The sequence below is a fragment of the Rhinolophus sinicus genome, linkage group LG09, assembly GCF_036562045.2.
Source record: "Rhinolophus sinicus isolate RSC01 linkage group LG09, ASM3656204v1, whole genome shotgun sequence".
Taxonomy (NCBI): domain Eukaryota; kingdom Metazoa; phylum Chordata; class Mammalia; order Chiroptera; family Rhinolophidae; genus Rhinolophus; species Rhinolophus sinicus.
Window position 1 is genome coordinate 13,093,580 of NC_133758.1, and position 22,636 is coordinate 13,116,215.

At 46.8% G+C, this 22,636-nt stretch overlaps 1 protein-coding gene and 1 long non-coding RNA gene across 15 annotated transcripts in view; one reads left to right on the forward strand and one right to left on the reverse strand.

The window, feature by feature from the left end:
* The first annotated feature begins 3,973 nt into the window (after positions 1–3,973).
* Positions 3,974–9,507, forward strand: LOC141573136 (uncharacterized). 2 transcript variants are annotated; one of them, XR_012498740.1, is made up of 2 exons: positions 3,974–5,362; positions 8,543–9,507. It is a non-coding gene; the product is annotated as an uncharacterized LOC141573136 (long non-coding RNA). The 2 variants fall into 2 exon arrangements; XR_012498739.1 differs by having other exon boundaries at positions 3,974–5,105.
* The window catches only part of NEDD4L (NEDD4 like E3 ubiquitin protein ligase), a 309,137-nt gene continuing 295,666 nt past the window's right edge, over positions 9,166–22,636 (reverse strand). For all 13 annotated transcript variants that reach the window (XM_019755309.2, XM_074339904.1, XM_019755306.2 and 10 more), the window contains 5 exons: positions 21,426–21,485; positions 20,824–20,931; positions 19,420–19,516; positions 18,819–18,891; positions 9,166–14,413 (listed from right to left, as the gene is read on the reverse strand). In XM_019755309.2, coding sequence (XP_019610868.2) covers positions 14,311–14,413; positions 18,819–18,891; positions 19,420–19,516; positions 20,824–20,931; positions 21,426–21,485 — 441 coding nt within the window. In that variant the 3' untranslated portion in view covers positions 9,166–14,310. The remainder of the gene's footprint in view (positions 14,414–18,818; positions 18,892–19,419; positions 19,517–20,823; positions 20,932–21,425; positions 21,486–22,636) is intronic.

A 22,636-nucleotide genomic window follows, 5' to 3' on the forward strand; every position in this document is an offset into this window, starting at 1 on the left:
TGCTTATGGCAGAGAACCATTCTTTGGATTTTAGTGGCCACAGGCCCTCGAGGCTTTTTGCTGGGAGGCTGGCTGCGTTGGCCTCCTTTTTGCACAGGTGACAGGTGAGGAGGTATGACAGTTGTGACAGTGCTCAGACACTTCCACTCTCTTCCCTCTGCTGCCAGGAGGGAGGCCCCAGGGAGCCATAGTAGGTAGAATTGAGGCTCAGGACTCCCGAAAGCTGTGCTCTTACTTCTCAACTTTGGTTACATACTCTGACTCATTTGGAAGATTTTTATCAGCACCACGCTCTAACCAACTGAGCTAACCAGCGACCCCATCATTTGGGAGATTTTTAAATGACGAATGTCTGGGCCTCAACCCCGGAGATTCTGCTTTAATCGGTTAGGGCTGAAGGAGCACCCGATGCCATTGCTGAAGGGCAGAGGGAGGGAAGACAGAGAAACCACGAAGGGTTCTTATTGGAAGTTCCTTGAAGGAAGGAACAGGTCTGTCATCACTTTGCCCCAGATTCCAGCCCATCACTTGGCTCATAGAAGTAGTTCCAGAAAGAATAAATAAAAGGCTGAATGGATGATTGAGAAGATGAACTAGAAAGTTTTTAAGACAAATGCTAAGCCAAACAATGGGGTGGGAAAATCCAACCACCTGGGGGGGTGGGTGAGTGGGCTCTGATTTATCCCCACCATTTGTTAACTGGATAATTTTGGCAGGAAACTTCTCTGTGAGCCTTAGTTTCCTCATCTGTAAAGCAAAGGGTTTGGAGAAAAAAAAAAAGTCTGATGTTCTCTATCTGCTTTTAAAATTCTCCCGGTAGATGGTTGCTTTGCTTACCTCTGGCGTTTGGCCATTTTTCTTGCTACATGTGTGATTCCAGTCCTCTCTGAATTGGCTTCAGCTGGAGAGCAGTTGTCCTTGAGCAAGAATGCTGGGGCCACCAAAAAGAGGTTGCTTGGTGACAGTTTGTGCAGGGGTAAAAGACACCAGTGTAGGGGAGAAAGCAGAATGTTCCAGAACATTCTCTGATGCCCATGATTCCATGGTGGGTGGGTGGGGGTGGGGAGGGGCATTTTCTTTCTGATGTGAGCTGTAGGTGTGCTGACAGAAACAAGGAAACCAACGCTGGCTGCAGAGACCTAAAAGTCAAAGTCGGCTTTTTCCCTGACCCCCCTCCTCCCAGAATTGCCCAACTCTCTCCAAACACTGCAGAACGGTTGTTCATGTGGAGATGAAGACAAACTCTCTGTTGACTTGATTTCCAAACCCTGCCTTTTGGAATTGACACAAGAAGAGGGCAAACTGCTGGCCAGGCTTGACCATCCGGTCAGGCGACTCCAACCCCCTTCCCTGCTCCATCTCCTCAAACAGAAGCGATTGAAAGAGAAGCAATAACAAAGATAAAAAGTAGAGCAACATGGGCTTTGGACCCCAAGGCCAATAGGCTTATGGCAAACTGGTCAACTTCTCTCTGTGGCTTCCAGCCCCCAGGGGGACAGACCAAAGCTCCCTTCCTTCCCTGAGACCTGCTCTGCAGGTCCCTTCCCTGGGGGGGAAGGAGGGGGACACAGGGTTGATGGGCACCTTCAGGGATGCTTTCTCAGTGCCCCAGGTACTCAAAGCCCCAGGTTTGCTGTGGCTTCAGGTGCAGGGAGGCTCTAGCTTGGAAGGGAGGCCTAAATCAACACAACAGGCGGCCCTGGGGTTCAGGGCACAGACTTTGAAACCAGATTACCTGGTCTTTCTCTTACAAGCTCTGTGACCTTGGGTGAGATTTTTCAATCCTCTCTGTACTTGATTTTTTTCTATCTGAGAAATGGGAACAATAATGCACCTACCTAGTGTATTACACCCAGTGCACTAAATCAATGGTTCTCCAACTTCGACCTGGAGAAGAATCTCCTGCAGGACTTATTTCTATGGAGTTTGTATGGCTTCGCTCCCCGAGAAGCTTTAGGCGAGGACCCAGGCTTGTTGCTTTTCATCACCATCTCCGAGTGACACTGATGCAGGAGCTTAGCTGTCCGGTCCCTGCTGTGCCTGCGTCCCCCACCTGGGCAGCAGGACCCTGCCTCCCTTGGGACTGGCCCTAGTTGGCACGTGGGCTGTTTGAGTCTTTGCAGATGGCTTATCTGCTGTGTGCTGGAAAGTTCTCCGTCTTCTTGACAAGTTCATCTTTCGAGTTTCAGCTCAAGCGACGTCTCCTCCAGGACAAATTCTTTACCTGCCTTTTCGACAGACCTGGCCCTCTGGGCCGGAGCACAGTCCCTAGTCTGTCATTCCCAAATCCACTTTTGATCGATATGAAGCAATCTCACGTGGGGCAAAAAGCTCATCTGATGGCAAATACCTGACCTGAACTGACATGCTCCTTATAGTCTTTTTATTCCACTTAGTGTGACTATTAATATGCTTTGCTGCAGAGATACCGATGGGCTCCACTAGCAATGCTACATAAGCTATGGGATATGGCTTTTTTAAAATGCAAAAAAGAAAATCTGCATTCCAAAACGCACCTGGCCCCAAGTTTTGGATTGTGGATCTGCAGCCCATTTCGCTCTGATTATTGATTTTCTCCTCTGCCTTGCCACTAAACAGAACCCTAAGGTCAAAGACCCCGATGTCCATTTTGCATCCTTAGCATCTAGCACAATGCTTGGTTCAATAATGATCCATTAGTGTTTCTTGAATGAATGAATGAATGCTTTCTTGTAGAGGAAATTACCTGTCTTTCTTACCCTCTGAGACATTCCTTCACTCTCCATGACATTCGTGGTATGTTTTGTAAAATTAATTTCACATGGCTCTTTGGTTCCGCCTCCTTGGGACCAGGCCTGCCATTGGGTAGGCTGTCCCCAAATTGGGGTGAGTAGGGCCTGGGAAAATTATGTTTCAAACCACTAGATTCTTCCACTCTTCATTGGAGCAGGGCTTTGAAAAAGAGGGGGCATTTCTGGGGCATTGGACTATCTTTAATAAAAGAATTTTCCAAGATTTGGGGGATGGGTTGATCCCCCGTTTCTCCTCCTTCCCCAAGATAAAGCTCTACCTGTACAATAGCAAAAGTGGGGGGATGCCAGACCCTCCCCTCCCCTCCCAGGCTTGATAAAAGCCAGGACTCCAGGACAGGAAACTGGGTAGGACACCTCGGCAGCTCCCAACTCAGCTGAGCCATTAGAAGAGGAGGGGCTGAGAAGACTCAGAAATAGTTATGAGACTGAGCTCCCGATGTACAGGATCAATAACCCCAGGCCCTTGGGATGTGCTGTCACAATGAAGGAGAACAGTCCCATTCCAGGGACCGAGAAATGGGATCAATATTAGGTCATTCAAGTCCAAATCTCACACTGGTCCAAGTCACCAATGACCACGAGCAGAGGTCGCAAACTCCAGTGCCTGTGCGGGCCAGGCAGACGATGACGGAAGAGGGCCAGATGTGACACAGGAGAGTGGAGGGGAGTGTGGCAAACGGGAAGGTTTGTGCCTCATTTAAAGAGGGCATCCCCTATTCAGCTCCTGCTGACGGACCCCAGGTGTTCTACATTTTCAAGAGAAATTGGAAAAAACTTGACTTTCAGGTGAAAGTTTCCTATTCAAAAATTCCGGGAAGGCCAAACGAAGTTCATGGGCAGTCAAATTATGGCCCACCAGCCACCATTGTGCAACTTTTGTTACCATACATCCTGGGTGCTGTCCCCTCATCCAATCTTAGGGGGCTGGCTAATTGGTGAATTCCCGAAATTTCCCACCATTCTGGGTTGGGACGATCCCAGGACGATGTCCTCCTCTGCAGCTTCTCACCCCCACACCAAGAGGCAGAGCAGGCTCGCTTCCTCCAGGACCACCTTCCACCCCAGCACAAAGGGCTCTTCCCCACGCCCTGGTCAGCATCTAAAGGAGATTGCGGAGCAGCTACCAGAAGCCATTTGCCAGGTGTCTCTGCTTAGACAGCCAAGTGTGGCTCAGACGCCGGAAACCTCCAGGAAAACTGCCACGTCTCGAGAACTAACGTGTTGCCGATATGAAGCTCGAAAATTGTGTCTGAAAGGGTGAGAAGCAGAGAGAAAAATGGCAACGTGTTTATTTGCTGTGTTTTAGGCCACAAGGAGAGTTGGCAGGCGCCAAAACTCTCGGGCTACGGCGGTGTGACTCTTAGCAGATCGCTTTCTAAAGTGTCATTGTCTTTTGCTGACTGTCGCCTTGTTTCCTCACCAGGGACCCCACATGACTTTCTTATGGACAGTCAACTGGGTCCCTCGCAGGGTCATTAGTGGGAGACGCTCATCAGCCTGGTCAAAGTTTGATTATTATTCAGGAGCGGACAGCGGCAGGAACCAGGGAGGAGCCTCAAAATGCAATACACAACCTCCAAGCTCTTCACAAGCAGCAGCTTCACCCCATTTCCCAGGCACCTATCCTGTTCTTTTTAATACATCTTCATGGAGCACCCACAGCACAGAGAGCACTGCTGTAACCCTGTGCTTTCAGGTTGCCTATGGTGATATACAGGAAGGAACAATTATACAAACAGCCACAACAAGAGGCAGAAAGGGGCAAAGTGCTGTAGTTTCAGAGGAGGGATGGAACTTCATTTGGGGGAAGAAATCAGGAAAAGCTTCCTGGAGGAGGTGACACCTGAGATTGGCTCTGACTTAGGGGTAGATTTGGACATGTGGGAAGGACACTCCTAGTAGAGAGAACAGTATGAGCGAAGGCCAAAAGGTGAATGGAAGGGATGTGATGGATGGGGGGATGGTCTATGGGAGTGAAGATGGGGCATGGAGGGAACGTGAGCCAGGATCCTGAATGGCCTGCAATGCCTGACTAAGGGGTTTGGATTTTCCTTAGTCGACACTGGCAGCCTTTGAAGGATTTCTGCAGGGGAGTTTGGTGACTAGAGTCGGGCTATAGCCGTGGCTGTGTGCAAACTGGATTGCGCATTGGGAGAGGACAAAAGTGAGACGTGCAGTCCGGAGATTATTGCCCAGACCAAGGGAGTTCTGGAAGCTATGGGAAGGGCTGCTGGCTTCAATGTTCAGCTTGCAGAGCAAGAAAATGGCCCAAGGTCACAGGGTCCTTGGGGGTTCCTGGACCCCCCAAGACAGGTATGACCATTGCTCTTTCCATGTCACCAGCAATGGGTATTTCCCAATGCTGTGTCTCTCCAGCCCCCACAGCTAATATTTGTCTCCTGTTGATCCAGTCTCCAGCCTGTTACTTTTTAACTGGAGTTGGGGTTCAAAGGCCTGAGTTTTGTTTAAACACTCATTACATTGGGAGGGTATGTCCCCCTGATAATCTCAACTGATGAACAAGCAAGGATCTTCTAAGTAAATACAGACTGCCGAGAAGGCATGAGGAGGTGGGGCCAGAGGGGAATACTATTGAGTGAGGTCCAGGAAGGGGGGCTGAGGTTGGGGGGAGGTGATGGAGTGAGAAGCCCCCCACCCCGAAAGGCAGAAGGGGTCTTAGAATTTGTAAGATAGCTAAACAACTAGACTTCAAAAGACAAACCCCAAATCCAAACTTTCTGCCACAAATAATATTAAAGGTAAGTTCACATCTTAGATCCTTTATGAAATAGAAACCTTAAAAACTACAGCAACATCCTGGAGTGCCATCAAGTTCCTGGGGTAGAGAATCCAGCCCTCACTGGATTCTCTTCAATTGGGCCAAGATGCGTTTGTGTTGCCCTGGAAGGTAACTGGAAAAAGAGAGGCACATGCTGGTGAGGGTGGAGAGAGTTCTGTCTTGCAGCAGCCAGAGGCAGTGTGGCTTCCTGGGAGGCCCTGGGCTGGGGCTGTTCTTGAGAACAGGCTGTTTTTTCAGGTGGCTGTCCCTTGTGCACAATGGGTTTTGTGGCCTGAAGCAGGGGCCCTGCCCTCAAAACTCTCCCTTACTCAGTTTGCTGGTCCTTAAGTGCCATAATTTCAACTTTTCTTTCTTTGGAGTGTGTTAAAAATACTTCTGCAAGGAGTCATGGGTTTGGTCTCATCAATCATTTATATCTTAGTGTAAAGTAGTGTGTGGGCTCCTCTCTCTGTGAGGAGGCTTGGTGGAGGGGATGGTGGATGGGCGGAGAGGGCAGTGGTGGCATGGTGGCTGGGTGCCACTCAGCCTGGGCGCACATCACCACTCTGCAGTGATCACCACCGCAGGTTTGCCTCGGTGCCCGGGACCAGCTCCTCCATCTCCAAACCCCACCACTTACTGTTGAGACGCCGAAGCACTGATGTGCTGGGGTGGGGAGCCCTCATCCTGACGAACCGCGTCTTCACTCCAGCGTTTTTGGGCCCTTACTCTGGCTCAAGGGCTTCTCCTGAATTTTAAGGAAGACAAGGGGACAGTCAGAGGGAGCGGTGGGCTCTGGCCCCAACCAGGAAGGGACACAATTTCCTGCAGATGGTTGCCAAGATTTACCCCACGACTGCGATGTGTTCCTTGAGGTTGACTTAAGCTCTTTAAATTGTCCTGGTGTGGAGTCTTCATCCGAATCTTCAAGATGCTGAGAGGCTGTCTGGGGCAGTAGGGCCCTTATGCACCCAGCACCCTCTCTGTGCCCTGACTCCCCACATAGGGCCCACCTGCCCTCGCCCCACCCTGAGGCTGAGGGTGCTGGGCTGTCTCCCTCCATGCGATGGTTTAGGAAATGAGACCAGCGTGAGGTGCTTGCAGGGCTTTCTGACTGAAGTGGATGCAGAAGGGTCAGACTCTGCTGGCCATGTCCCTGGGCTTAGTTCTGCCAGGAGTGACATCGAGGCTGAGGGTCTGTCGCTGTCCCAGGCTGGGCTGGTAGTGCCCCTCCTTTCAATCCTGGCTTAGTGATGAGCAGCCCCTTTGCTGAAGACAAGCCCTGGACGGAGGAGATGGAGTGAATGAGGTCACGCCAGCACCCATGGTCCCACAGGGGCAGAGTGAGAAGCTGATCACCCCCTCCCCATGGGCCTCCAGTTCCCAGGAACGAGGCACCCACAGTCGCTGCCTTTCAGGTCTCTGCAGGGGAGGGCAGCATGACCCTGGCAGTCCCCAGGGTAACAGGTGAGGACGCAGTCTGGTCCCCCAGGCCAACAGCACCGGGCACATGCGGACTCACCCAGGGCAAGAACCCAGGGCTCGCATGGCCAAGGCCCTTCTGGGCCACACATTCTCGGTTCTGTGATTTGAGCTTGATGAGCCCCGTGCACGTAGCACGCAGTCTTCCGCCTTCAGCTGGTCTCGTCACTCAGTCTGGACAGCGCCAAGCAGGACTGAAAGCTGTTGACGTCCTCATTCCGGGCACTGCATGTAAACCTCGCAGGGCAGGGCATGGCTTAGACATGGCCCAAGTGTTTCCTTTTCCTTTCATCACAGGGCGAGGCGCCCCTCAATCACCTTCAGTGCCCGTACTGTGGGTTTGGGTGCAGTGTCCGGGGCAGTGACCTACAACCCCTCCAAGCTGGTTTGTCTGCAAGTCAGCTTTTCCCTCAGGGAGCAACCACAGGCTTTCCCCCAGCACTGGGGTACGGTGAGGTGAGCAGGACACTTGGGGAGACAGCCTGCGCCCTCCGCTCCTACCAGCTCACCCCTGAGTCGCTGTCTCCGTGGCTCTGTACTCGGTACAACGGAGCCATGCACGAAGGCCGCACAGCTTCAAATCATGGGCGCCCCACAAGGCGTTAAAGCACAGCTGAAATGGCAAGTTTTCGGGGCACGTGGCCAAAGACGAGATTAAGTGAGAACAGTCAGATCAAACTTCAAGATCAAGAGCCACAGATGAGCGTGGAGGGGCTGGGGCTCTGCCCGCGAGTGGGCCTGGGTGAGGCTGTCACAAGGGCAGTCTCTGACCTTCCCCTGAAGCACTGAACCCGTGAGGCCTTGTCCCCAGAAGGCCCCAGCGAAGGTGAGATGTCACTCTGCCTAAAGGCAGACAGGCACTCTCCACCACTCTCCTGTGACCTGTGTGACTTGGCAGTCCAGTTGGGAACGTGGCCAGGACCAACTTGGGGGAAGGGAAGGAGGCACATGGGCAGCATGGGGACACTGGTTGGGGGAGGGGATGAGGCACTGCAAGGGGCTGGGCAGGAAGGGACAGGCTGACTGCGGCTGATTTACCTTTTTCCTACAAAGGAAGGGGATCTCGGTTCTCGCCCTCCTCAGACCCCCCAGCAGGCAGCCCCCAGGTAGCGACAGGGCGCTGAATTCTACATCTGAAAGAGTGTGTTTTCCTGTCCGATCCAAGTCCTACAAACACTTGCTTAGAGATCCCACAGCCCGATCACTCTGCAAACGCAGTTTTGAGGAGTGTTCTCTCGCAGGTGAGGGAGCACCAAAGGGATGAATCAGCAAGTGGCTTTTGCATCTTTATGTCCTGGAACCCCATTGAATGTGGTCGTCACAATCAACCATGGGAATCGGAATTCCTGGAGACCCACACTCACCCGTTACAGGGGGCTTTAAAATTTCACAGCAGATTAAGAGCTGGTTCACCTAGCAACTGTGTAACTGAGGTAGGATCATTTATTCCCCTATTTTATTAATTCCACCATTTGTGTTTTTCTCTAAGGGAGACCATAGAAAGTTCACAGAGGCTCTGACACCTTTCCAGTGAGATAACGTCCACCAGTTAACTGAAAAAGACAAGTCACAAGAAATCAAGGACTACATTATGTCCTGCTTGGATTTAGCTCTTGGCAGTCCCTGAGGGGACACGTGAAGGCCATCAAGAGGACGCTCAGCACTACAGGAAATGGCAAAAACGTGGAGGAGACTGTGAGTTTCCCAGAAGATGGACACGCGATCTGGATGCTGACAGCCTTTCTTTTGAGAACCCCTTTGGGCTTCATGACTGAGTCTTGTCAAACTCACATCCATTGAGTGGTGGTCGGATAAAGACTAGAAATAAGCCTTTGCAGAGATGGACTCGTCTAGGTCATAAAGTGCTCGATAGTCGTTAGTTCTCAAGTTTAATAAGACGACAGCTGGCTAAGATTAGATGTGCATCCCATTCAGCTTAAGCCATATGTTTTAGGAAGACTTGGATGGTGTGTTTAAAGGTAGGGAACTTTCAGGGAGCTTAAGGACATCAACATACCATGACTCTGCAGGGATTTAACCCACCGACACCAGGTTATCCACTCACGAACAAGCTTGAAATCAGACAACCCATCATACTGGATGTAGAAAACGTTCCAGCTTCCATAATTCTTTATTAAATATTTGACAAGTTGCATCACTTCTTTACAACGACTTCATTTTGTCACATTACTCTTTTGCTGTCAGGAAAACAATCTACAATTTTCTCAAGAAAAATGAAAAGCCAAAAGGATTTATTCTTAAACAAAACTTTTCCCGTGTTGTATCAAATTCAACCATAGTTTAAAGCTACTCTGGATTGTGAAAATGAGCATTGTCTATAAGTTGTCTTTAAAAAAATTTCAAAGTAGTTTGGTTTTTAATCACTGTATCAAATAGTACTTGGCTGTATATTAGGAGGTGGGTTTATAATAAAAAGTTATGAAACATCGAGAATTCATTTGGAATGCTTGAAACTCTTTTCACCTTCAAAGTCACTGTGGTTTTTTTTTTCATGTTTCATTTGACAATAGATCCTGAATTAAGAAATGACAGCGTATTAACATCATCTTCTGGGGGTTCTCTCGGGCTCCGAGGGTCCGAATTCTCAGGATACAGCTTGGAGAAAACTGTAGGAGGGACTAAGCTCTCACTCCCTTTCAAAACCAGATTACTCAAGAAAGGTAAAAATGCTATACAAATATATACATATATATTTGGACAGCATATGTACGTATATATGTATATATATTACATACATAGTAGTAGAGAAAGAACAAAGTTACACAGTTATTAACGTGAAGGAAACCGTGACGATCTAGGTGAACTCAGTCTGAGTGGGAGGGGCACACTGCCTTCTATAGGAACACAGATGTGCGCAGACACAGGGTTATGGTCACGAGAAAGGCTTTCGCTGCACGGATACAAGGTTGAGAACGCAGTACACAGAGGTCTGTGGTCAATGCTGTTAGATTCCTATTGTTACTCCTTACAGACAGACTCGCCAACAAACAGACATGCATTTGAAACATGCGTTGCCTTGTGTGTAACACCTTTAACCAAAGATGATGTCTCGTGGGAGGTTTTCTTGGAAAACCGCACACACACAGAAAGCTCTCCTATAAAACACTACACAAAGCCCATGTCCTGATGCTACGGCACTTTCTCTGACACACTGAAAACACTCTGGGGTGTGTGTGTGTGTGCATGGGTGTGTGAGTGTATATACACTGCTCATTAAGGCTTAGATAAATTAAAAAAAGTGGTCCAAAGTGTATCACATTTTCTTCCCAGTTTTAAAACCTAAAGTACAAAGAGGAGTTTATAAGTATTTTTTAAAAACACATCTCAGACCTGCAATTGGCAGTTTTGACATGACGTATCAGGATGTACCCCAAAGCCTGACTGAGACGGAGGTAGAGGCATGATCTCCTGGGGGTCAGGAAGGGAGCAGGCGAGGCAGTTACCCTGAACAGCAGCACCCCCTACTGGCAAGGCGGAGCATGAGCCCAGACAGCAGGCCCCTCCCCTCCGTCAGTAGGGGGTACAGACCCAGGGTGAGGAGGAAAAGGGGCAAAGAAAGGAGAGCTTGCACACACCGTGGGGAGAGGCTTGAGAATTGATTAATCCAGGCTCTCTTTACAGATTTTAAAATTTCAGAGCTGAGAGACAAGACTTAGGAAAATATTAGTCACATGTTCAACAATTAGTAATTGACTGCATGTGAACTTGGCTTTCAAGAGATCCAATTTGGATCTGGCAAGATCAAACAGCAATGGTACATGCTGTCTGTTTTAACAATGTGAGATGCAGAAAGTGGTTCAAATATTTTGCTAACCATTTCTTATAGACCCTGTCACTGCATCCGTATGTGGGAGAAACAATCCAGGTCAGGTCACTTTATAGCATTCATCATCTGACCTTAGGGAATACCTGACGTTAGCTACCAAAGGGCCATGGAAACAAAAATCAAAGTAGCATCTTACATTCTTGTGATGTCGTAGAGGACTGGCTACAGAAAAGTAAATAATGGAAAACGTTATGGGGTGGGGGGCGAATGAGAAAAGAGCACTGAACCTGAATACAACTGCCAAACAGGCAAACACCTCACTGTTTCTGTCCCAGAGGCACCAGGTAGAAAGGCAGCAAACCGCCTGAAGCTAATCCCACTAGGCCCACTTTCCAAATTTATCTTCAGGCCAACAAGGGGCAGGAAGAGAAATATCCAGGATCTATAGAAAGTTGTGATAACTGGTGTCAAAAGACCTTCAACATCCAGTATGGAAACTCTGGAACTGACTTCTTAACCTCATGACAAACTGGCCCATAATAACTATACCTTCTTCCGGCAACTGAAACAACTGCATTTACGTGATTTCTAAGAAACCAGAGGCTATAGAGACACTAGACTTCAGAGTGGCATCACTGCGAAGGAGAACACTGCTTAGCGTCACTGCTAGGGCCCCCTGGCCTGGTGACCAGAGCCAATGGAGGCCCAAGGAATGACCCATCAGTCTGCTCTTCACACAGAACCTTTTCTTTACTGCCCTCTGTCAGCAAGTCTTGAAGATGACGGACAGTGGTCATCAGGATTTAGAGACAACAAGATTATATGACTATTTTCAACCAAGAGTGAAACACTGAGAATTGTTGAGAACTAGAGAACCTTATTTGGCTTAAAAAACAAAAACAAACCCCAGACCCAGCACTTTTTAGCTGTCATTGAAATCAGATATTGAAGGACAGATGAACAGAACTGTCATTCACAATTACTGCCATTCAAGTGTTCATTGGGGTATATTCCGATAATTCTCATCTGTTCCTGGCGTAGAAATGACCTTAGGATGGTTTTTTTCCTTTCGTATTTTCAATACTTTGCCTAATGTGCATTTAGCGAATATTCTGATTTTGAATATGCAGCTTTAAAATGACAAAAGAACCCTGGTTCTTAAACCAGAATCACTGGATTTCTCCCCCTACAGTCACATGATCACTTTAGAACCCATTTGGGCTTTGGCATGAGTCTTCAAAAGAAAGCAGGAGGGGCTGCAACGAGGGGGTTTTTGCCCGAGACATTTGTTATATTGACCAAAGGGGAAAAAAATCTCACCAACAGATAAAAATAATGAGCAATAGTGTTTTTGTCTAACTACAGTGGTACCTCGGTTTTCGAATGTTATCCGTTCCAGAAGATAGTTCGAGTTCTGAAATGTTCGAAAACAGCCGACAGCTAGGCCTCAGGATCTTGCCCCTCAGTGGAAGCCGTGTGACGTGTTTTGACTTCCGAGGCATGTTCGAACAACGAAGCATTTACTTGCGGGTTTACGGCGTTCGTAAACCGAAATGTTCGTCACTGGAGATGTTTGAAAACCAAGGTCCTACTGTACTCAATAGCTAAGTATTCTGCTCACTATTAGATACTTGAAAGTCAATATAAAAAAGGAGCCAATCCTTAGCTCTGTAGCAATCCACCTTCCAGACACCTCAGATCTCCACACCCCTTTAGACAACTGATTTAAAACCACAAACCTTCACGGCTTCTCACAAGCCACCAAAACGGTATTTCTTATACCAAAAGGTCCTTTTTTTTTTTAACGAAACAAATGCAGGGCCTGAAACCACCATTTTTGGTCTTACTTCTGACTGGCAAGAGACCACATCTCTAGTGTCCCCTGACTGCCACGACAGGCTCTAGGACAGGTGAAAAAGGACAGCAGGGTGGCTGAATGCCACACTACCTCAGGCGTTCTCTTAAAACACGACAGAACTCTGCAACGAAGAATCACAAGTGGCAAAGAATCAAACCGCGCGGACACCCTCGATGCCCGGCCCCGACTGGCTCCACGGCCTGACCACAGCGAGTCGAATGTCTTTACGCTCACTGTTAATCTAGCACACGACAGACACAGCTCAAGCAACACACAGGATCGAAGCATGCAACATGTCACAGGTAACAAAACCGGTTCGATTAAGTGCATATTAAATTCATCTTTGAGGAGAAATCACAAAACGATCGGTGGGGGCAGATCTGTAGGCTCAGCTTTACAGCCAGGTTTGTTTTGTACACCAGCAGCCAGATTCACTATCGATAGATATTGCACCAGAAATATGTATGCAGGGAGAAGAACTAGTCGTCACATTGAATGTCTACAATAGAAAAACAAAAACAAAACAACACATAAACAAAACCAGGGATGACCTCCATGTAGTACATAAAGTGCCTTCAGAATTGGTGCAGTTAGAACAAAAATTGGTTATTTAGCTATTCGCGAATGTGTACAAATAGGAGACGAAACAGACCTGGTTTCCACAGTTTCAAATCAAGCACTGCCAAGTTTCATTCAAATGTCTCTACTACGAACAGCAAAGGGGAAAATATAATAAAAGAACGACTGTACAGCGTCAGGAAGGGCTAAGTCATTTCTCTACGAGAAATGACATTCCAACCCTGTCTCAAATGTGTTGTAGCACACGTAATTACTTCTAAGGAATAATGGTGTGATGCCTTTGAGTCAACACAAAATTTGTCATGCTATGGTACAATTCTCCCAGCCTGTAGCTATTATGCTAAATTTGTACAAAAAAAAAAAAAAGCAATATCCAGTTTGTTTTCATTCTAAGTATGGAAAAAATTATCATTATGCTTAATGTTATAGTTTAAAGTCTCTCAAATTACTTATAAGAAGGTTTTTGGACAAAAGTCCGCCTTCCAATTCTAATAAAGTCAAGGGGTAGGGTGTTAACGTACTTCAACAATAAAAATGTCACAGACATTAAACCTGGTATGAAATTCAAATACAAAAAAAAAAAAAATATGCTCACTTTTCCAAGTACATGAGACATCTTTAATTATAATGAAATGAAATGGGAAAATCGGTCTAAATCATTTGAAAGAGTAAACATGAGTTGTAATACTATACCTGCAGGGTGATTAATTCCATTCATTGTCATTATAAAGTATGTAAAATATTTATTAAGGGCTTTGCCTACAGAGGCACAACATAAATAGAATAAGTCCTCCTGAAATGTAATTAGTGTACACATCAACCAGTTGATAATTTGCGGTGGAAAAGGCAGGAACGCGACTTGGGACTGGGTTCCCACGTCTGAACTTGGGCAAGTGCCAGGTGAAGGCTCTGCTCCACGAGCCACGCTGTGCAACTGCTCTTCTGCCACCGTCTCTGCAAAGTCTGTTAGGCAAATTCGAAAGTGCAAGCAGGACTTGCTCCACGGACAACTACCCCAGGCAGGGGGGGGCACTTAATCCACCCCCTCAAATCCTTGAGCGTTTTCCACCGCCATGAGAAGTTTCTCTCGTAAATCTTCGAAGGTTTCATATGGAGGTAAATCAAGGCGATTAAAGCTGCAATGGTAACAAAAGTGTAGGTAAAAAGCCATCGTTATTACCCGTTAGTTATAACAGCATTTTCCTAGATTTGGTTAAGGGGGTGGCAGCATTTGGTGTTGAGCAAGAGCATGGATATGTCTTAACCAAATTCTGATTATCAAAAAATACATTCCAGCGATGAAGCCGTCTTCACCACTTAGGCTATGCAACCTATGGAGCAAAGCATTTTCTGATAGTCCATGAGACCTCTCTCTACTACAGTGAGGTGTGGATCCTGGAAAATTCCTGTCGGGACGGAGACACGAGAGGCAAGGTAACTGACATACACTCCCAGATTTCAAAACCTTTGAAACACAAGACAATCTATTCATCAGGACTTCCGGAGGAATGGAGGCTGCGTCATTTTCTACCACTAACTCTAACACTCGCACGTATTCTGCATCAGGCCGTGAGCCAAGTGCTTTTCCGTGGAGTCACTCCTTTCGTTTCTGTGGCAGGCCTAGGAGAGGGGTAGTGTTTTGTCTGTTCGGCAGATGTGGTTCCTGAAGCACAGAGAGGCCAGGTCACTGTGCCCGGGCTCTCACGCTGGTTGCACGGTAGACTCCAGACGAGAGCCAGGCTGTCTGCTGTTCCAGAACCCAAATGCTAAGCTACCTCCTCCAACCACAGTCAGGGAAATAACCAACATTTGGAGTGAAAGGCTGCCTGTTCACAAAGCCTAAAGAGCTGGAGGCTTCGTTCAGGGTGTCACAAATCACCTCAATGGTAGTGAGGCCTTCAGACAGAGGAAGCACACTTGTCTACGAGAGCAAGTTCCAAGTCTGTCTCGGCCCCTTGACATTGGGCAAGTCACCTCCCTGAGTCTGTCTGCTCTTCTGTGCAAAGGGGAAATTGCTTTCAGGGTACTAAAAGGGTCAGATCAGAACATATGTCAAGTGTGCCTGGCACACAGCAAGTGCCCAAAGATGGTGACCACTATTATCCTTCATTCACCATTCACTGAGTGCCCGCATGAGGCACAAAGATTTAGAGCCCCTCACAGAATACATGGCTGTGGGGGTGGATGGTTGACATGTACCTGTCATGAAAACGGCCATACACCCTCGCCACAGCTAATGATTTAATAAGGGCTAACGTTCAAGGAGCATTTACCCCTTGTATTGTTATTAAGTACTTTTCATTTATTACCTCATTAAAGCCTAGCCATCACCCTGCAAGGCAGTTAACGCTTCACCCTTATTTTATAGAGGAGGAATTCGAGGCATAGAGAGATTAGGTAACTTGTCCAAGGTCACACAGTAAGCAGAACAGCTATTCAGTCCGAAACCCATCTCTAACCACTGTTTGCCTTGTGCCTCAGCATCTAAAACTGCTTCCTCCTGGCACGGAGATACGGTGCCAAGTTTTAAAAGCTAATGATTATCAGTGGCAGTAAAGAAATAGATACATGTCCATGGTGGGCCTTTTAACAACCCCTCAAATGTTTAATAAGAGACACTGAGCGCTCAGATTCCTTAACAGTCACTAAACATTAAAAGACATAGCAGAGAGTAACACTTGCCTCTCAAACTGGAGTTCTCAGCTACTCAGGAATCCTAAAAGTAGTTTCGAATTTTTGGTTTTTATTTTGATAATGATCTCGAGTATTATTTTACCAGTACTAAATACTCCACGTCTGCAGACTGTACTTAAAAGAACTGTTCACAGAAGGTGGCTTTTGTCTGAATTTTAAGTTGCTATTTCACAGTCCAGGACCTGCAATCTCTGTGGGGTCTGGAGATGTATTCTTTGATGCCTGTAACCGTTTTTTCCCTTGAGTACGACCCATTTCTTAGAATTGCTATGACAGTGATTTGAGTTAAATCACATAAAGCATTTAGGACAATGCCAGGAAAATACTAAGTCCTTAATAAGTGTTAGTCACTGTGACTTGTGAGGTGACGGGGCTGGGGTCTGGTTCTGTCTTGCCACCTACTGTGTGACCTCATTATCCTTAGTGGGCTGCAGTGTCTTCATGTGGAAGATTATTTTTAGTCAATCTCAAAGAGCAGGTAAGTCCGTGATTCTCAGTAAAGTATAATTTTAAATATCCAAGCAGTGGCCTTTGAGAGAACAAATAAAGCCCTTTACATATCAGAAACTCAATAACTATACCTGAGAGGTTTATGGAAAGTACCCTTGAGAAAGAACCTGATCACCCAGCTTTTGTTCTCCTGGTAAATCAGCTTTGCATTTTGAAGCGTAACTGTGTATTTTACATTTTCATAAAGCGTGGAGGAAATTACACACACACACACACACACACACAAAGTATATGGCTAAATTTGATTGTGGAACTGTTGCTATGAAGCAGCCAGCTGGTTTCCTACATTATACCGTGTTTCCCCAAAAATAAGACCTAGCCAGACAATCAGCTCTAATGAGTCTTTTGGAGCAAAAATTAATATTAATGTTATAGTAAAATAAGACTAGGTCTTATATAATAAATATAATAATATAACATAATATAATAATATAATACCGGGTCTTATGTTAATTTTTGCTCCAAAAGACACATTAGAGATGATTGTCCAGCTAGGTCTTATTTTCGGGGAAACACGGTAGTACAAACCAGGTCCAGGCTGGGGAGAGAGCCACACAGCAGAGCAAACAGAGTAAGCCCACCCCTGCCAGCCAGTGCTGCTTGCAATGAGCCTCTCCTGGTCAGGTGGCAGTTAGTCTGGCGAGAGCATCATTAAGAAACCTCTTGGGTTGCTTCATTTCTATGACACATAGAGAAGAAAAGAGGCTCGGGCGATAGCCCACTGGGTCGCCTTCCTCCTGTAGGCAGGCCTCGGTCCTTCCTAGGAAAGAGCAGTGATTTTAAACCCTCGCTGTCCGCCTGAACCATCGGGAGAGCTCTGAAAATCGCACGGCCCAGGCCACTCACCAGACAAACTACGTCCAAACCTCTATGGGCGGGACCCTGGCATCACTATTTTTTTAGATCTAGTGTCATGGTTAGAATGCAGATTCTAATTGTGGCAGACCGAAGTTCAAATCCTGTGATTTGGGAATCTGTGAACAGTGGGATCCTGGGCGAGCTTCCTCATGGCCCATGGGAATGAGAACCTTATACCATAAGGCTGCCATAAAGATGAAAGAGTCCTGGCCCACGGATGACGGCTGTGCCCGGTCATTTGGCGCTTACCTCTATCTCTCATTATTAGACTATGGGTTTGGGAGTTGTCCATCAACCCCCAGTCCTGGGCTCAGCTCAGTGCTGGCTGCCTCTCCAACAAAGGCTATCACAACCCAAGAAAACTACATTTGAGTCTGGGACTGTTTAGAATAAAAGCTCCAAATTACCAAAACATTCTCCCCTAGAATACAGGCAGAGAATCACAGACAATGACTGTTTTGGGTGTTCGCCAATTTTAGCTGGAGTCAGCTTGCTTTCAAAGGTCTGACGGGGCAACGGTCACGTATGCATTCTATTCACAGCCACACGAATGGTTTAAACGGGAAGAAACTTTCTAGTGAGGGTCTCAAACAGAAGCCAATTTTTCACGAATACACTTCCATGAGAACTCTCTCCCAGGTGGCACTCTAGTCTCTACCATGGCGCGCTCAGTGGCCCTGTATGGCCACGAAGCCCTCGCTGCTCATGAGGAAAGGTGGGCTGTGTGTGTGTGGCTCACCATTTCCAGAGGGCCCACTTCCACTCGCTTCCGAAGAGCAAGAAATAAAAGCCTGTGGGGAACACCAACGCGAGGAAACTGGAGCTTGGATTAGCAAGAGGGCACTGAGCGCTGCCAGGTTCATCCTTGCACTGGCTTCACATAACTCTTCAGAGAAACTGGACACCCGCCTCCTTGCCCTGCATCCTGGAGGTCGCCATGCTTCACCTTATCTCCCTGGGCTGTGGTCCTGTGTCAGACCTCTTACCATTCTCAGGCCACAATCAGACTGTTACCAAATGCCAGAGACCTATGGGTGATTGATGGCCCTGGAAAGCCTTTTAAAAACAGTGTTCCTACAGGGAATTGTATCCCAAGTTCTAAAAAGCCAATTTAATGTTGGAATAAACACTTCATCTGTTTAGAATTTAGGAGCTGTCATCATCTCCATGTTCGATGAATATTAGTGAAATCTCTGCTTCCTAGAGTAATTAGGGAGGGGTGGGGTTGGGAGGAGGAATTCCCCACAGCATGGAGGGCTTAACCCTATATGTGCCAAACACACCAGGTCCGTTCAAAGCTTGCTTTAAGCTTTATCAGCATTCCTATACAATTTATGTTTTCATCGGCACCACTCACATTTCAGACTCTAAGCTATTTCTGGGTAGGGAATGTAGCCTTCTGTAGCCCCTAGCCTTGCAGCAAATAAGCTAAGTATTTAAAATACAGTTTGTTGACAACTGTGCTTTTTTGTCACTCACCATGTGTGAGCTCTGGGCAGTTTTTCAGGACTCCCCCATTGCTCTATTGTAAACAGCTGAGGACCATTGGAACCTAGACAAAAAAAAAAGAAAAAAAAGAAAAGAAAAAGAAATGCTAAGAGTGCTGCTCACAGCAGGAGAGCAAAGCTAAGGTGTGACTCATGAAAAAGGAAGGAGGGTGAGCGGAGACACCGTCCAGGGCTGCAGCATAATATTTACTCTTTAATGCCGGGGCTAGCAGGAGGTTTGCACAACCTCACTACACAGACTCCGCGTCACCTCCAGCATGGAACCAAGCCAAGCTTCACAGACACAACCACATATGGAGGTGCAGACAGCCACCGCCTTTTAGCTGCACCTTGGGAGTTTACATTGGAAACTACTTTTGGTGGGAGAAAATGACATGTGACCTTCATTAAGCAGAGCAGAAAGTGTGATTTTTTTTTTTTAATTTATAGTATGGGCTGAAGAATTCTGCTTCCTGAAGGTGAGGGGTCCTTTACGCATTCAGTTTATAATCACGTGGATGATTCTGCAAAATCTGCTCTTTAAAAATAAACCACACCAGACCAAACTGAAAGAGAGGTAGTATCCTGCTCACCATAAAGTTCGGCAAATCCATTCATAGGCACTCGGGACGTCCCCGTGACAAACTGTAGTAACCGGATACGCTTCTCAGCGTCCATCAGCAGCACAGCCTATGGACAGAGGCAGAGTCATTACATCCCCACGTGGCATTCGGCACACACTGCAGACAGGCGAACTTAACCTTCTTTCTGTGGCAATGGGAGACTGAGACAGTTGACTCTGAAAAGTCTTTTTTTTTTTTTTTTTTTTACGTCCACCATACTACTGGCCTCTCTCATCTTCGAGAGTGAGCGATCACAACATCTCTTTCTTCTGCCAATACGTCAAAATAAATGATATAAAAAGCAAACTCTTGGATGGCACTGAGCTCCAGTTTCTGTGTGTGAGGCTTGCCAGTTCCCCAAAGCCAATTATAAATAAATATACAGGGTTCGAGAAGTGTCAACCCTGGGGGAGCCCAGGTTAGGGGGTGGAAGTTTACACTGCAGACAGATTCTCTAAAGATAAGATTTTATAAAAAGAAAGAAGAACAGAGATAAGGATAGGGCTCTGAAATAATCTATGTATCTTACATGTCTGAATTATTGCAAGAATTGAGTCAGCTTTACTGGTAAGATTACTTGAACTTGTAAAAAAAAAAAAAAATGTATCCAAAATCAAAACTGAGCGAAACTTGAACTAGGATTTGAGATTCTCCTTTTTTCTTTTTATCTCTATTTCTGCTGGCACTTGAAATGTTATTAAAAGTGGACATTCAGAAATTAAAACAAGTGATATGATTTCTTATTTCTGTAAAATAATCAGCATTTCCCCCCTAATTGTTCTTTTAAAGTCCGTTTACTGTCTTTCCCTTGGGCCTACTTCATTTTTCTCCTAAGCTAAACAGAATGCAAACATTGGCCCCAAGATAGTAAAGCAAATTTCATTTGTAGCCATCGCCGACTGAAAGATAGAAAAGATCAAAAAGGTTGTTGGAACTAACAACAACAAAATATCGGGAAAATGATTTTTTAACTGAAAATGGCATCTTGGAAAAGTCAGTCCCGAAGCCCATCTTCGGCCGGAGAAGCCTCCCATTCTTATGTATACTTTGGAGGACTAGTTCCAACTCTTGAATCCAACGACCTCTTTTAAGAAGCATCCCACTCAATGGGTTCCTCAACCAGAAGTCGCTTTAATCCGGTGGTCGGGGAAAGGCAGTGCGCTTTGATACGGATCAGACTTATCCAGGGACAGCTGTCCACTGGAGTTACAGAAATACAGCAGGAAGGGCTGCGTCTAGCTCAAGTTTGTGTCTTCTCTCCCCCAGAGCCCCAACTTCCAGCAGCTGGACTAAAGCAAGACCATGGGGAGGGCCACACAGCGCCCTCGGGCCTGACCCAGGTGAGGAGCAGGGCCCCGAGGACCCTGGCCTTACCTTCCAGAACCATTGGATGACAGGGTGGTTTGGGCAGTAGCCGTTCTTGTAAATAGAATGTTGTCTCCAGTCATTTACATCCACGTCGCCCAGGCCGCACATCAGCAACTAGAGAGTGACCAGATATAAACGGGGCAGGATGTGAAGTTGCACACAGAGAAACGGCCTTTCCTCAGCGTCAGCACTTTGCCGTGTGCCAAGCAGGTAAGCTGGCAACTCATGAAAACAAATGAAGGGAGTACGTCTTCCAAATCTTACCGCCCCCACGGATCACAGACACACGTAGGTACTGAGGGGGACCCATGGCTAAAGCTTATATAGGCCACAACGTTTCAAACTGGAAATTAAAACTCCAGATCACGCTTTGCCGTCCCCCGCTAACCTGAGCATGGTGCTCACAGATTTCCTTGTGCTCCATTTATAGTTGCTCATTATCGGGGCTGTTTCCCCTTCGGAGAGGTTATTTGTCTCAATATTTGAAATACCACCTAAGCTCACTCCCAGCACATCATGGATCAGAGAACATTAAAATATCATTTGTAAAGCAATGAGAAACTTAAAAAAAAAAAATCTAATTTACACAAAATGTTTACAATACAAACCTCCAGCTCATTTTCATCAAAAATTTTAATCAAATCAATAGGAAGCAGTTCCGTGAATCCCTGAAAGAAAGAGAGAAAAAAAATCACCCTAAACATGCTTTTTCTTGAAAGAGACATATTTTATAGGAAAAACAAACTTTTTGCGTTACCTAAGAAAAACACATTCTTTACTAATGATTTCTATGCCAGTGACAGTAGCTAGCTGGTAGTTGTAGTTCCAATAAAAACAGCATAGTCACAATATAAAAAATTTGAAAGCGAGCAGGATCTGGAAGGTTCAGGTACTTGAGTATGTGTGGAAAGCCTATGAAAACATGGGTTACTGTAGGCAGGCAGCGTCCAAGAGCCCTTTACGACACAGGGCTGTGAGTGAGAGTGTCCTGAAATACACAGGCCACAGACGAGCCAGAGAACACGTGTAATGCTCAGGCAGCAGAGGTGCCGAGGTGAAACACAAACGAAGGCAGTGTGATCGGTACAGAAGAGACTGGGGGCTCGGAAACCTGCTTCGGCTCCCAGCCAAGCATCACTGGAGTACAGGGAGCTAGGGCCACTCTCCGTGCCCCTGGGTCTTGTGTGTGACCACTTTCTGAAAGTACGGCTGGATCCCCTGGGGTGGGGCCCAGGCATCTGCTTCCTGGGTTTTCTTATCTAAATAAAGTATGAAATCTGCTGTTCTCAAGTACCTCTAACTCACATGTTATGCCTCTACGTCCTGAACATTTCTGAGCATCCTGCCAGGGGCTGGGGCGTATTTACCACGTGTCGGTTCCTGAGCTGGAGTATGCTTAGGAGCAGGGCCCCACGAGAACTGCGCCTCATTTCCATGGAAATTTATAATGTGCACTTGGGGCTCGTTCCTAGATTCGCTCCAAGTAACTAAAACCCATTACCAAGATTTAAGAAGGAATTTCACTTCTGGTCAAAGTGAACCTTTTTTTAAATGATGAATCCCCCTCCCCTCCCCTCTCCACTAGGGGCCTCTCACCAGGGGCCTGGGGGCATCACTGACGTTAAATCTTGGGTCTGAGAAGTCCCTGTTTTGCCCTGTAATAGGTGGACGCTGGCACAGATGGCATGGTATAAGGTATAAACCCAGCTTAAGAAACTGTGTTTCACATGGACCTCCATAGGAAAGACGGCTCTGAGGGGCTCTGAAGGCAGCCATGGAGGAAGGGGGGAGGGCACTGGCAGTGGGGCAGGCGCAGGAC